General features: G+C 39.8%; 1 long non-coding RNA gene, 1 other non-coding gene and 1 gene segment (V, D, J or C); 2 read left to right on the top strand and 1 right to left on the bottom strand.

Annotated features, from left to right (window-relative positions):
• Positions 1-6,284: 6,284 nt before the first annotated feature.
• Positions 6,285-16,635, bottom strand: part of LOC148659776 (uncharacterized) — a 118,366-nt gene continuing 108,015 nt past the window's right edge. Inside the window, exon 2 of the long non-coding RNA XR_015939328.1 lies at positions 6,285-6,471. This is a non-coding gene — a long non-coding RNA (uncharacterized LOC148659776). The remainder of the gene's footprint in view (positions 6,472-16,635) is intronic.
• The window catches only part of LOC148659775 (immunoglobulin mu heavy chain-like), a 123,066-nt gene continuing 116,738 nt past the window's right edge, over positions 10,308-16,635 (top strand). Inside the window, 2 exon segments of the C gene segment in view lie at positions 10,308-10,425; positions 10,516-10,835. Coding sequence covers positions 10,377-10,425; positions 10,516-10,835 — 369 coding nt within the window.
• On the top strand, positions 15,149-15,220 carry trnaq-uug (transfer RNA glutamine (anticodon UUG)). Its single transcript has one exon. It is a non-coding gene; the product is annotated as a tRNA-Gln (tRNA).

The following is a 16,635-nucleotide window of genomic DNA, read 5'->3' as shown; positions in this document are numbered from 1 at the left end:
AAAAACAGCACATTTCTGACTATTTCCATACTATGTATAAATGAATGCCTGAATTAAATAAGCCTTAAATATTTGTGTCTCACATTTCTGCATTATATGCCTTTGCAATTTGCAAATTTGATAAGAAAAATATGGATTTAAATCATTAATCAAAACAAAAAATATTTGACTTTTGGTTTTGCTCATTTGGAAGGTTTTCATAGCCTTTTCAAGGTATGCAACATTTAGAAAACTGTCACCAAGGCAATTTGAATGTTACTTCCTTAAACCAGTTTTTTATGCAAAAGCCACCCCTTTCTCTTCCCTGTAAGACCTTTAGGAATCAGAGCCATGGAAATGCAAAACCTTTGCTTTGTTCATTTGGGTACATGTTGTACAGTGTACACAGGCTCCAATGATGCCTGTTTCACATACAAGTCTAATATTACACTTTCTTATATCAGGTACATAAATCCGGATTTCAATTCTGATTTCAAATAAGTCAGTTTTCTTCATTTGCTTCAGTTGTTCACCTTATATTTTAGTGTAAGGTAGTCTGACCCAGACCGGATCAGAGCTCAAGAGGCAAGGAGAGTCCTTGACACTGTCCTGCAAGGTGTTCGGATTCAGCAGCAGCTACTACTTGAACTGGGTTCGACAGCCTTCTGGAAAGGGTTTGGAGTGACAATTATCAGAGGAGACAATGGTTCTACCAAGTACAATGATGCCATCAAAGGCAGATTCAGAGTTTCCATTGACAGTTCCAGCAACGTGACCCAACTACAGATAAACACTGAGGACTGAAGACACAGTTAGTGTATCTTGTGTTACACACTGATAAAAACTTTCTACTTTCTGCATTCTCACTGCTACTGCAAGTGCATAACGCAAAACATTCCTATGATTTTCTGAATATCTACACATGCTCCATGAGTAATCAAATACCACACATTCTGAAAAATAATATTTTAAAAAATTTGTAAGATGAAGCAGAACATAACAACTTCAAAGACACGTATGAGCTCACACAGTAAATGGTTGAAATGTAGCTAATTAGATTCTGAAGACAAGATAATCAAAAGTTATCGGATTGTCACGTGGCTCTAAAACTCTAAAACAAGTGAATACGTAATGTGTGTAATCAGTGTTTATTAAATTTGTCACATCAATCTAGAACTCAAGAAGAGGTAATCCAGGTCCAGCCTGGCCACTTACACAGGTACCCTGCTGTCTTACTACAGATTTACAATTAACTATTATTACTGCTGAACAAAAATGACAGTTCAATAGGACTGCAAACACAGATATACATTACTGACCAATATCACTACTTCACTACCATTATAATACAGTACATTATCATCACATTAGAGATCAACATTTGGTGCAGAAGTACATTTACAGAACAATGTAAAAAGACCAGAATCAATAAAAAATAAAAAAAACACCTTGCATTCTGCAAGGAGTTGTCCACTCCAGACTCAAATACACTGATCACCTACTCAATCAAAATCTTCTGGTGGTTTATTCCATGCTGAACAGAAAAGAAAAGAGACCCAACATTTCAGCTACAGAGCCTTCTTCAGGTGTCTTTTTTCTCTTCAGCAAGGAATAAACCTTCACCTGGTCCTTTGCTGCCTACGCAAGCTGACACAGCTCCCTACCTGAATAATTTAGGCATGACTTATAACCCTACCCTTCAGGAATATCACTGCACATTTCTGCAATAAAGAGCACTCACCAGAATAGTATCTGTCTGTGCTTTGTTCATCACATGTGGCCTTGTTGTTTTGCATGGTTGCTTTACAGATTCTGGGAATCTTTGTCATATACTTGAAAATCAGTCCTAACCAGCACCCACAATATCGGCTGCCATTATGTGTTAATCTGGAATATCTGTATTATACATGCTTGAGCTGTGTGCTTTTTAATTAAGTATAGACATGGCCTATTGTCATAATAGAACAAATGAACATGTGGAAGTCATTTAGTCATTTCTTTAACTACCGTAGTTCTCCAACAAGTGTAAAAACTCCACTTCTACCCTCTGCGAGTGTGTGTATGTTTTTTCTCTTCAGCATATTCTATATTCGCTCAGTTTCAGGAAACAGATGAGCTCTCCAGTGACCCCAGCAGTTTGCTGCTTATCCTCCCTTGAAATGCTCAATGAACCACATGCATTCCCAGGAGATCTAATGGCGGAAGGTTTCCCAGCAGACATATCTCACAACATAAATGAAAAACACTTGACTGACACACCCTGACCCTGGGTGGTTCATCACTCCCCACTTCTCTTAAAGCATCACTGTTCAGAGTGTTTGCATTTTGTGCATGGGCTTCAGAAGATGTTTGTAATGAGTGCTTCATGCTGTTAATCATTATTTGAGAAAGCACACTTTCATGCTACCTGTCCTTTGATCTTATACTGTATTTGTCCTGCTGTGAGATGTCAAAACACCCCATGTGTCACAAATCTGTGGAATATACTGTAATTGCTATAATAGAAAAATACAATACCAAATACCGTGTTATATTATTATTTTAATTGTAACAATTGATGATGACAAGACAATTTTAACAATATCAGAGCTGGGACAGGGAAAAGGCATGGACAAAAGCAAGTGGTAGGGCTTGGAAGGACTCTTTTTTTGTATAAATCCAGCCCCAGCATCCACTTGCTTCAAATGGAAACGGACAATTTGTCAAAACTTTTGGAATATAGTAGAGTTTGCATGGCTTGTTAGAATGTGTACACATTTTAAGATGCCTATTGTGGAATAAAGTTTATTTTGTTAGAAAAAAAGGCATTTGAAAATCAAAGAAATATAGTTCATTCCTCTTTATCAAATATTACACAGAAAGTGACGGATACATAATTCACTCAGCTCCAGGAAGCAGATGGGATCTCCAGTGACTCCAACGGTTTTCTGCTTTTCCTCTCTTGAAACGCTCAATGAACAGTGCACCTCCCCAGGAGATCTACTGGCGGAATATTTGCAACAGAAATATTTCACAACACTTGAGTGACACATCCTGACCCCTGGGTGCTTCTGTCTATTCCACATAAATTTATTCATTTGTATCCGTTCACCTGTTTATTTATTGAGTGATTTATGTGTTTAAAATAGATATCACTCGCAGCCCTGGAACAGTCAAGAAGGCAGATTCACAAAGGTCTGCTGGCTTCAAAAGCTAGAATGTAGGCTAACCACAATTTAGAAAAGAAATTATTTTTAATATTGAATTTAATTGACAGTTTCTTAAGGAAAATTAGAATTAGTGCTTGCATATACAGCACTAATATATATATATATTATATATATTATATACACCGGAGTGGATGTATTTCATGTACTGTAGATGAATATTGATGCTTTAAAATATGTGACTGATAATCACCTCAGTCGCATCAGTTTCAGATTGAATTTGGAGCAGCTGTGATTGAGACTTTCACTCTGATGGATTGACAATAGCTCATTTCCCCAGAGGTCAGTGCTATTTAAATGTGTCGTATCGCAGGTTCATGCAAATCCATCTGTGTATTTTTTTTATTTAACCTTCTGCCACTACCCTGATCACAAGTAAGGTATTGACTACAGGTACTACAGACTCCTTGTGTCAGTATTGGGAGGTCACAATGCAGATACTTATTGCATTCTTCATGATAGCCTTGTGTAGAGGTGAGCATTCCATTCAACTGGGGACCAGTCGATGTACGTCTTTTCTATATTAATGAAGCTGGAAACAATCAAGGTGTTAACATTGTTTTGTCTCTTTTCAGATGTACAGTCTGACATTGTTCTGACCCAGTCCAGTTCTCAGGTTAAAAAGCCGGGAGAGTCTGTCACACTGTCTTGTCAGGGTTCTGGACAGGACAAGAATGGAAAAACTATTACTGTTTATAATATGAACTGGATCCGACAGGCACCTGGGAAAGGCCTGGAATGGTTGGCCTATATCAACAGTGATGGTGCTACTACAAACTACATAGAGTCCATCAAGGGTCGATTTACGTTCTCCAGAGACAATTCCAAAAGCACCCTGTACTTACAGATGAGCAGCCTGAAGACTGAAGACACTGCTGTGTATTACTGTGTAACATACACAGTGAGTGTAGTCAGTGTACTGCTTGTACAAAAATTATTTCCATAGTGCTCTATGGAGGAATTTGAAAGGTATGCATTTAGACATCAGTTTTGTTTCTTAGGGATGTTCTTCTGACACAGAGTGTGAAGACATGATGTTACCTGTTGCAGAAAAAAAAGGTTTTTATACAATATATTTCGGTGTCCCTGCCTGCCAGTATTTATCAGCAAGGTCAAGCAGAGGTCAAGTGTCCTATGAAGTCTTGGAGATTCATTCTGATAAAGCAAGTGTTTAAAAGTGAATGTTTAAATCCATTTCCAATGTGTTTAACCTGGGTTTTGTACTATTTCTCTACAAACAAGGGTCCTGTGATTGTTCACTGCTGTTTTTCTGGCTGCTCACTGGGGTGCGCTGTGAGATAATTCAGTAAGATTGTAATAGTGACTCAATCATAGATAAACTGGGAAATTAGAAATTGTAAGCAACCTCATTCAGGAAACAAACACACACAGATGCATGATTCTGTAGTACCAATTAACCTGACAAATAAATAAAGTCTGATAAATAGAAGCCTATAAAGTCCAATAAATCTGAACTTTATTACTTACAATTGTTCATTGTCCAACCTGTCTGACCTTTTTATAATTGTTAAAAGAAGCAGCACTCCCTTTAAATTTGAGGGCCTCAATTTACAATGATTCCTGCGCTGAGGTGCATCTTATTCATAGGCATATCTTTGTACGGTAGGCACCTTATCACATCACAAAGAATCTTTTATGAAAAAGGGTTCTAAATGTTTAGAAAGGTAGAAATGTATTGCATCTCCATTTTGTACTACACCATGCCTTTGGTGTAAACCCACAGGAACACATGAAGAACATGCATAGTCCACACAGACTGTGTCCCCAGTTTGGAAACTATGTAGGACCCAAGAGCTTTGAGACAACAGCACTAACCTCCATCTGTTGGTTTGGAGACTCCTGCTGTACAGCAGCTACATAAGCACACAACAGTAAGTCAGTTAACCCAAGAGAACATAAGTACCTACAGGAAAGGAGTCTCGAGCAGTTTACACACATGACCACATACCGTACTGCTGTTTCTCAGGATGTGATCTCACAGCAGGTGGCTTGTGAGGCCTGTCTGGCTTCAAGAGATCTGAGGATTAAATACTGTAGTTTGGGGTTTAAGAGGGGCAGACTGGTTTGATTCTGCTTTCTTCTGGAGCCGCTGGACTTGATCTGAAAACACACCAGTGGTGACGTTCAGAGAACAATAGGCGCCGTATCTGTTCTCTTCTGCACACATCACAGTTAACCAGCTGCTTTTACAGACCTGAGTGCAAATGCAAAGTCCTTGGCATGCAGCCCTTGAGGGACAGTCTTGCTTTAAGGTCTTCAAGCACACAGCTGGAGTCAAGCTGGGAGTTGAGGGACTGTAACTCTGAGTCCTGCCTTCAGGGCTTCAAGTTCATGATAAGAGTTATGGCAAGGGTTTAGGTACTGTCACTCAGGACTCAGGAGAAAAATGATAACTCCCTGGTTCAAATGGAAAAGTCTGTCGACTTCACATTGGTTTTGCCTCTTGGATCTGCTCTGTGAGCTTCTGCAACGGTCTGTATGCCTGTCTTCCACGTCAAGAGAAGCACTGCACTCTTTATAGTTGTACACAGGACAAACAGAAGTGAGATCTCATGACAAGGAAGTGTCAGTGTTAATCAAGGAGTTTGGGTGTGGGCATAAAGAAAGCATGTCCTGTGTGTTTTTAAGAGGATGGCTTGATGGCTCAAACCCTCCCATTTAAATAATTATTCAAATCCTCTGGGTTGTACACGCTATAAAAACTCTGACACACATGCACAAGATGAAATAAACACTGGGATTTGTGCTTGTTCATGTAATAGCTTTTATCTCTCTCCTCCAGGATCTCTGTGAGCCATGAACACGAGCCTTTTATTTTTCACTTCCACAGCATTTCTTCTTCTTTCTTGTAAGTATTATTGCTAGTCGTATCTTCAGTAATCATATTTTGACTCATGACTGGATTGTAATCCTTGTTTTCCTCCTCTGTCCAGGTGTCAGCTCAGACATTGTGTTGACACAGTCTGGTCCCAAGATCAAGAAGCCTGGGGAATCCGCCACACTGTCCTGCACTTTCTCAGGATTTACTCTCAGTGGCAGCACCAATTATGCTGGCTGGGTTCGACAGGATCCCGGGAAGCCTCTGGAGTGGCTGGGAAGCATAAGAGGAGACAAAGCCTACACTTACTATGCCGACTCTGTCAAAGGGAGATTCACAGTCTCTGTGGACAGTTCATCCAAGAGTTATCTAGAGATGAGCAGCCTGAAGACTGAAGACACTGCTGTGTATTACTGTGCCCGAGACTCACAGTGAGAGAAGTGAAGCCTGAGCCCTGACAAAAACCCTCAAATCTCACTCACCCGTGACAGCAGACAGAGAGTGTGCCTTCCTCAATGTTTGGAAAAAAACATTGAATGTAACGCAATACCTCAGGCAAAAAATCAGTTTTGCTTGAATAGTACTTTAAAAGGAACTTATCAAAGTGTTTGGCAGAGAATCAGAGCAAAACTCAGCAACTGTACAACACAAATGACAAAAGATACGTCCTGTAAGATATACCCATACACAGACTTATACACTATATAAAGAAACCGTATAGAAGACGTCCATTTGATTTAAAGTTGCTTGCTTAAAGCTGCCCATTGGCCAAACTGTATTCTGTAACTTCATCATAATTGTTAAAGGTGTTTCCATGCTCTTGGATGATGCAGCACTGCCTGTGAAATCAAGGGGCTCAATTTACATTCAATCTTGTGCTGAGCTGCACCTGATTCATCAGCTTATCACTGGATAGTGTGCATCTTATCATATAAAAGCCTTTCACGAATGAGGTCCAAAATGTAAAAAAAAACTATGATTTGGATTTAGGCCTTGTTTTATACTACAATAGCAGAGATGCACTGTCATATGAATTAAGAATTGTGAAAGAAAATCAACTCCATCTATCCATTTTCTAAAAATTTCATCCAATTCAGGGGAGCTTTAACCTACCTTGGTAAGCAATGAGAGTAAGGCAGGATACATACAGTATATTGAACCCAGGACCCCAGAACTGTACAGCAGCAATGCTAACTGTTGTACCACTGCCCCATGAAGACTCTTAAAGTAATATTACCCACATGCAAGCTCCACGCTTTCCTTCACAAGCCATGGATGCAATTAACTAACAGGTTTGAGAAGTGATTAAAAAATCAATTCATTTCGATCAAGTAATCTTGAGGGCTTTTACTAAAAATAATATAGTTTTTTTTATGATAACCCCCAACCCTTCACACTCAAATCACACAAGAACTTTGTAAAAAAACAAAATTACACAACCCATGATTTCTTCGGTCTGTATTCAGCATAGTTGATGAGATGTTGTTATACTGATGACAAACTAGACCCCAACACTCTTAGTGATTGGGTAATATCATTTAGTTTACCGGAAGTTTTCCACAAAAACATGTTGTTCATTTCAGATATATTATGTGAACCAACTTGTTCTAACTTCAGACATCTTAAACATTCTTTAAAATATGAACTATGTGTAATCCGGTCTGACATTCAGCATTGTGGTTTCCAGCCAGACCTGGATTTTGTAGGTTTCTCTGAAATCTGCTTGAGATAACTCTGTTGTAGCATCTGAGAGAGGTTTAGACAACACACAATGTTAAAAAAATGGAGATATTTGGTCTCTCCAATAAAACTTAGATGATCATGTAAAGATTGTTCCCTTTTTATTGAAGGTCCCCAGAGAACATGCAGTATGCAACGTATCTTATAGCAGCTTCCTTTAAAATGTTCTCTGCACATCTCTGGCACTAACTGAATATTCTGAGAAACAGACTCTCTTACAGGCTCTGAATCAGGAAATTATTTTCTTTTTTAGCAAAACAAAATGTGGCTAGTACATTTCCTCCTCTTATTTGGATTTTTTTAAAGTGAGATCTCTTTAATATTAGATTCATACATTTTGGTTTCTCTTTTCCTGTTCGGCATATTGCACATTCACACTTATTTTTATAAGAAGTCACGTGTTTTGTTTTTGCAGGTGTCTATTGTGATATTGCATTGGCTCAGTCTCCAGCAGTTGTGAAGAAACCTGGTGAATCAGTCAACTGTCCTGTAAAATCTCAGGATTTGATATGACCAGCTACTACATGCACTGGATGCGCCAGGCTCCTGGGAAAGGGCTGGAGTGGATTGGGGGGGTGGATACAGGGTCAGGCAAAGAACCACTTTATGTTGACTCTCTAAGAGAGCAGTTTGTCCTCAATGAAGATGTGCCCAGTAACCTTCAGTTCTTAGAAGCCAGAGGGGCACAGTGAGAGAAGTAAAGCCTGAGTCCTGATAAAAAACCCCAGTATCTGAATCTCACTTGTAACAATACAGAATCACATCTTTGACCCTGCCTGAAAAACATAAAATGTACTGCAATGACCCATGCAAACAATTCAGTGTTTCTTAAATTGCATTTTAAGGCACACCATCTAAAAGTGTTCCTTCTTGACAATATTTTTAAATTTATGGAATCAGTCATGGTACTGGCAAAATATCTGACAGACATTGTAATGTGCAAATCAAATGTTAAAAAAAAAGTTACAGTAAAATTTCTCCATAGGGAGATCTTATCGGATCGGAGATCGGAAAGCCAGGACAGAGCCTGCGGCTGTCCTGTGCAGTCAGTGGATATTCCCTGACGGATAGCAGCAATGCAACAGGCTGGATTCATCAGCCCTCTGGAAAGGGACTGGAGTGGCTGGCACTCATTTACTATGATGCTGACACAAGATACACAGACTCCATCAAGGGCCGGTTCACAATCTCCAAGTCTGGCAGCTCAGTCTACCTGCAGATGAACAGCCTGCAGTCTGACGACACGGCTGTGTATTACTGTGCCCGAGGACCACAGTGAGGACACTGCCTGTACAATAACTGTCTGAACACAATGTTGAGTAACTGCTGCAGTGACATGACATTAATAAAATCCCTTAGTGAGGTACGAGAGTCTCTTTTACTCAATTAAATCATTATTTCTCCTGCAGTATTAAGGGCTGGTTTGTTATTCAAAATTTGCCTTTATTTCCATTGTACATTTCATTACACAAAAATAACAAGTCACTCAAATTTTGCTAGAGCCAGTCTTCTTGGCTGTACTTACTGGTACGATGACAGCTGCATGCAACTGGGGTGGGTGAAAACTGCACACTGCACATTGTCCACTGGAGTGTGCTGTGAGATACTGTTTTAACCAAATTCTACATTGTAACAAAGCATGTGCAATCTCCAGATTTTGCGAGTCCTCTGTCTTATGTCATAGACAATAACTTGTCTTTTATTGTAAATCATGTCAACACAGCAATCCAAATACATCTTTTCAGATGCCCAGAAAATGACTGCTTCAGGCACAGTTTCAGTTTAGTGCCTGAACCTAAAAATTCACATTTATCTTGTGACAAGGTCACAAATTACAAATCTATATTTCATCCACTAACCCATTATCCACTGCGGTGCGCGGTTAGAGAATTTGCAGGCATACAGTTACATTGTAACAAGTGACATTTTGTTTTTAGAAAAGCATAGCAGATTTTTATTTAAGCTAAGGGTGGAACAAGCACTGCCAGTTTAAAATTAAAAAAACATACGAGGTATGGTAGAGGTATCTGGTCACTTATAAATATACAGTACTTGTGAGATACTAATCTCTTCTGATTTGTATGTGATGGGTATGTCTCATTCAGTCATTCTGAAAAGAAAATCTAGAGACTTTAAAAGCGATATCTATATGTAAATAAAAAACAGCACATTAGTCATTGTTTACATATTAACAATGTGTACTTGTATTCCAGAATTCAATAAATACAAACAAAAAAATAAAAGTACTATGTCCCAAACTAATTTGCTTCTCACATTTCTAAGAAATGTGCACTTATCTGCTCTTCAGAATTTCATGAAAAAATATGTATGAAAATAATTTCCTCAAAATACAAAAAAACAGATTAATTTCTGCCACAGGGTTTTTGTTTTTTTCCCTATGGGGAGAGCTCTTCTCTGAAGTGACAGAGAACTTTTGAAACCCTCACTGGGAGGAAATTTGAATATTAGTTCCTTAAATGAATTTCATGCAAATTCCACCCCTATAAGACCTATAAATCCCTTGCCTATAAGACCTTCAGAAATCAGAGAGGAGGTGCACAACCTTTGCTTTGTCTATTTGGTTACATATTGTGCAGTGTACACAGGCTCTAATGATGTTTGTTTCACACACACCTCTAGCATTGCTGTTTCTTTTATCAGGTACATAAGTCTGGATTTCAATTCTGATTTCAAATAAGTTTAGTTTTCTTAATCTGCTTCAATTTTGAACCTATTCACCTTCTATTTCAGGAGTCCGGTGTGAGGTAGTGCTGACCCAGACCGGATCAGAGCTCAAGAGGCCCGGAGAGTCCTTGACACTGTCCTGCAAGGTGTCGGGATTCACCTTCAGCAGCAGCTACTACTTGAACTGGATTCGACAGCCCCCTGGAAAGGGATTGGAGTGGCTGACAATTATCAGAGGAGACAATGGTTACACCAACTACAATGATGCCATCAAAGGCAGATTCAGTGTGTCCATTGACAGTTCCAGCAGTGTGACCAAACTACAGATGAACAGTCTGAGGAGTGAAGACACTGCTGTGTATTACTGTGCTAACAGCACACAGTTAGTATAGCCTGTGGCACACCCTGACAAAAACCCTCTGCTTCTTCCACCCTCACTTCTGCTGCAAGAGAATAATGTGAGAAACTCAGAATATTCACATGTGATCCATGGATAATCTTATACAATATATACTATAAAACAATAATAAAATATAAAACAAACTATGTTTTTTTTTAATCATTTAAAGGATGAAACAGACTGTAACAAATTCAAAAAGATACACATTACCTCAAACTATATACAAGGGAACAGTAGCTAATTAAGTTACAAAGACAAGAAATTCCAAAGTTCTTTGGTTATCACCTAGATCTCTAGAACATGTAAGTGTGAAATGTGTGTTATCGTGGTTTATTAAGTCTGTCACGTGGCTCCAGAACTCAAGAGAATGTACAGTTTTCCAGCTCCAACCTGATCACTTACACATTATTATTAACTAATATCACCATGAAAAAAAACTCACAGGACAAAAGGACTGCAAACACATATGTATATTATGGACCAATGTCACTACTTAATTAAAATCATAATACAGAACATTAAAAATCGATATCAGTATAATTGCAGTGAAGAATATTATAAACCCTTATTTGCTACAGAAGTAAAATTACAGAACATTTTTAAAGGCCACAATCAGTAGAAAACATGAACACTTTGAACTCCGCAAGATGTCATTGACTTTGGATTTAAATACACTGACACCCTACTTAAATCATCAGAAACTTTTCACGGACTCAAACGGCATAATTTATGCATGACATAAAACCCTCCCTTCCAGTGATATCACTACACATTTCTGTAACACTCACCAGAACGATGTTTGTCTCTGCTTTGTTAAAAAGTCTTTTTACAGATCCTGGAATATTTGTCAAGTAAATTTACACTGGAAAATCAATACCAGATATCACCTACAGTGTAGCATGATTCGGGCATGTACACTTTCATACTCACTCGCTGTTGAACTCATATTTGTTCTGATGTGAAATGTTAATAAATTCCAACTTTCAGAAAGCTGGAAAACATAATTTCTTTAAAAGAAAACAATTTCTTATTTAGGACATATCGTCCACCAACCTGTGGCAAATTACCATGTTCTATTGTTTTAATCAACTGTAATCCTTAAACTGTAGTTCATTAAAAATACAAAGTGAGAGCTACAGTATATGGTTGTTATTGTACTTAGACGTTTCTGTCACGATCACAAACTCCTCCTCTTAAGGACGCTCCAGCCCTTCCTTGTTTGTTTCATCTCCCGCACCTGTTCCCTGTTCCAGACCCTTTTCAGTTCCCCCTTAAAAGCCGCTAATCCTGGCTCTGCATTGGTACCCGCATCATGTGAGCCCGGGACCTGGAAGTTTTATTTTCTGTTTCCTGTTTCCGTGCCCCCTGCCGGTCCCGACCCGATTCTGGATTTTAATCGTCTGTCTCGGATGGATCGCCTGGCCTTGGACTCTTTTTTGGAAGTAAACAAAGCCTTGATTGGAGTAGATGTATTTCTTGTGGATTGTTACATCCCAGTTTGTGGTCTGTGTGTTTCTTGTTATGTTCCACACTGCTGACCTTTGATTGTTCTCCCTCCCCCATTGGCCCACCATTACACCACTGTTCCTTGTGACATCACCATCAATCAGCCTCTCAGCCAATCAGACTGCATCTTATTTAGTATATAACATGGAGGTTTTCAGGAAGGAAAGGCCTTTTGTTTGACTTCGGTCCCGCTTGGTTTTGGTTATTACTTCGCTTTTGCTTCGGGTTTGTTGGTTTGTTGGTTTGTTGGTTTGTTGGTTTGTTGGTTTGTTGGTTTGTTGGTTTGTTGGTTTGTTGGTTTGTTGGTTTGTTGGTTTGTTGGTTTGTTGGTTTGTTGGTTTGCTTTGTGTGTGTTTTCGTATAGCTCCGGCTTTGTTGTTTTGTTGGTTTCTGTTCGTCTCCTTGTACTTTCGTTTGTGTGTTTATCCTTGTTTAACCATTACCTTGCCCTAACGTGTTATATGTTCAACCTTTGCATCCTTTTGTACCCTGTTTCTGTTGATTACTCTTGTTTTCCCTTATTTGTATTCCTAGTTCACTAGTGTTTTTGTGTGCACTGTTGTGTATAAGGTTAGTTTAGGTTGTTGGGTACATTCTACACACTTAGTTGATTTTGTATTAGTAAAACTAGTTAAGTACGAGTGAGTGCCGTTTGTCTTGTATGGCTTTGGGTAGTAAGTGCAGGTTAGCTAGGGTGTTAAAGACACTGAAGAGCATGTGTTTCGGGTTTTCTTTTGCAGTCAGGTTAGCTTTCCCTCACTTTCCTAGCCAGCTCCATTTTGTTTGTTATTTTCTTCTCTCTGGCACCACTCTAGTTCCTTACCCCTTTGTGTTATTGTCTTATTTCATACCAGTCACTTATTCATCTTAAAATCATCTATTGCACCCACCTTTGTTATCACGCTTCCTAGTCCCTCACCAGAACCCACCTGCTTCCAAAAAAAATTCCTAAATGTTACACCCCTTTACCCCTAGACACTTGGGGTCGTAACGTGTTTAAACATAGTTACTCTAATGTTAAGTGATTTATAATTAAGTTAGTTACAGTTTCAGAATGATAATGAACAGCTGTAACTACAATGTTCCATCTGATGGACTGATGATAGTTTATTCTGTCAGAGGTCAGGGCTATTTAAATGTGACCCCCTGGAGGTTCATGCAAATCTGCCTTTGTCTTCTATTATTTAACCCTCTGCTGCTGCCCTGATCACAAGAGTGGCACTGGCTGCAGGTCTTCTTTCTTTGTGTCAGTATTGACAGGTGACAATGCAGATACTTATTGATAGTATTGCGTACATGTGAGCATTTCATTAATCTGAGGGCCAAGAGATATAGGTCTTCTTAAATATAGTTACTCTAGAAACAATTGAGGTATTAGCTCTATTTTATCTCTTCCCGAGTGTCCACTCTGACATTCTTCTCATGCAGACCAACTCTCATGTTAGAAGGCCAGGGGAGTCTATCCATGTCATATATTGTGAATATCTTGTCTTCATGATTTCTGGGATGTTTGAAAGGCAGTTGTGGGAAATGCTTTTCCTAGTTACCGTATGAAAAGGTATAGATTGGTCTAGTAATCGTCCAGTGATGAATGGGTTTATTTTGGAAGGCATCACAGTGCCTGAGGTGGGGCAGGCTGACCAGATAGTGTGGTGATTGGAGCAGCAATGACCAGTGTCGTTGATAATTATGTGTATAATTATGATAATTTGTCTTGAATCACGAGAACGGTGACGAGGGAGGGCGCTTCCTCTTGTGGGGGCAGCACACAAATTATAATCCCTCTCTCAACTGAACGGTCTCTTACGCACTATGCACAAGAGCAAAAAAGCAGGCTCGTCCGGGATTTAAACCCAGGTCTTCTCACACCCGAAGCGAGAATCATACCCCTAGACCAACGAGCCTTGTGCCTCTTTCTACACCCCTACGCTTCGTGAATAAAGAGTTTGAAACAGTACAACATGGTTTTTAACGGCTTAAAAATGCTTCCATATATTCACATTTGCGACCCATTTCGCACTCTTCAACGTGATGATATGTGGCAAAGTGGTTTAAATCTCAAAGGGAATTGAGGGACCCTCAAAACGGAATAATCCATTCCGCTGGTGTCACAAAACCGGCAAGAAAGGCAGTTCTTATATGAGCAAACATCCGCCCTGGAAATCGGTCTGTCTTCAGTCCTCTGACTGCACGTAACTCCCTAGTTATCACAATGAAATAAGAAAGCAAAGATTTAATATAAGCAAACGAGATGGTGATAAAAGTTACAAAATACAGCGACCTGCTGCCAGTCAGGATGGCAAAAGTCGTTTGTTTTTCTGCTTTATAAAAGCCAAGTTAACAGTTAACAGTTTGAGCGTTAAACGCTGATGAGTGTCTCCAGCTAGTTTAATACTAAGCTGCTTTTGTCCACAGGGAAAGTGCTGGTAAAATGAATTGCTGCACTTCTTCGTCCAGTGCGTGTTCCTTGTATTCTGGGTGCTCATTAGAACTACACACGTACACGGATTGTCATCATGATTTCTGGGATGTTTGAAAGGCAGTTGTGGGAAACGCTTTTCCTAGTTACCGTATGAAAGGGCATAGATTGGTCTAGTTGTTGTCCAATGCTGAATGGTTTATTTTGGAAGGCATCACAGTGCTTGAGGCCGTGCAGGCTGACCAGATAGTGTGGTGATTGGAGCAGCAATGACCAGTGTCGTAAAACGTGCAGGTTTCCGTCTGGATTCTTGAAACAAGCTAGTCTTTAGCGCAGGTGTTTCTCAGGCCGCAGGTCAGTCAAGGGCTCTCAGGGGTTCCATGGTGTAATGGTCAGCACTCTGGACTTTGAATCCAGCGATCCGAGTTCAAGTCTCGGTGGAACCTTTCCGTTCTCGTTAACGCTCTGTCTGCAAGAGTTTCCCTTTCGAGTCCAATACCAATCACCTAAGAAGATTTTACGCAGTTTACACGCAGAATGCAATTGCTTTAATGTTGAAACAAAAAACGGCATTGAGCTCAACTCTCATGCCACACAAAGCAAGTGATTACAAAACTTTACAATTAAGAAAGAGAGTCTTTTCTCTTCAGATCCGCACAATCTGCCTTTCGAATAGTTTGAATCAAGCGCTCTAAAAACGGATAGGATTGCATACTGTTTAAACTACAATATACAGTAGGTTTCATTAGGAATTACAATGTTTGGAATCATTATTATTTTGCATAAATGTGGAGATATTGACTGATGATATTAATATCTGTTATAAATGTGGAATATTAAATCATGACTTAAATTTATTACCTGATTTATCCAGTATACAGAAATTACATACAATAAATAAATGTTAGAATTATGATCCTAGTAAATTTGTGAAGGAGAAGATTTTCAGACATACTGCATGCATTCAGACATGTACATACTGTATATTCACACTTATACCGTTTGTCTTTGACAGACATTACAGCTCATGCTGCTAGAGCTCTGAATTACTGTATTTTATTAATGAGAAAAGAGCTGAGCTTCCTGTCTCTCAAACTTGCAAATCCCTCATGCAAAGCGAGAGGCAGAGACTTATTAAACACAGATAAACAGGGGCTCCCTGAGGAAACCTGCTCTGTCTGTACAGGGTTCAAACATGAGTCTCTCAGCAGGAGTGTTACTGGTCTTGATGTTTGTGCAGTGTGAGTGTTTCCTGTTGGCTTTGTTTAAGTTATATCTTTTGTGTTTCCTGGTTTTGCAGATGCCAGTTGTGATGTGGTCTTGACCCAGTGTAACGATGCATAGTTCAGGACCCTATCCAGACGGTATAATCCGGAAGTGAGTGGAGTAGGACAACGGGGGGGTGATGACGAGGGTCAGGGCAGGTTGACAAACAAGGGGGTGTGACGATAGCGAAATGGTGCTCGGGGGGGCGTGGCCATGGCGAACAAGTCCAAGGAGTCTAGGAGAAAATCCGGGGCGAAGTCCAGGGTCCTAATCCGAGTGATCCATCCGCGACGAAGACAAGACAAAGTTTAAAACCGGAACGGGATCCGGTACAGGGATAGGGAAATAAAAACAGGATGATGGGGCCAGGCGCTCCGAGCCCCAGACTCAGCTGGGTCAGGTTGCCTATAGGAGGTCTATGCTCTCAAGCCACGGACGTAGGGCAACTTGATGGTAGGCGGGCCTCCAGGCGTCCGTCTTCCAATGCAGAGCCCGGAGTAGTGAGAGTGCCCACCTTAAATAAGGAGGGACAGGATTGAGGGCAAGTTCACGGAATCAGCAAAAATTTGAAAGAGACAGAGCATTTTTAAGAGGA

This window comes from Lepisosteus platostomus, chromosome 6 (genome assembly GCF_059453375.1).
Source record: "Lepisosteus platostomus isolate fLepPlt1 chromosome 6, fLepPlt1.hap1, whole genome shotgun sequence".
Taxonomy (NCBI): Eukaryota; Metazoa; Chordata; class Actinopteri; order Semionotiformes; family Lepisosteidae; genus Lepisosteus; species Lepisosteus platostomus.
Note: the sequence above shows the minus strand (reverse complement) of the source record. Positions and strands in the feature narration are given on the sequence as shown.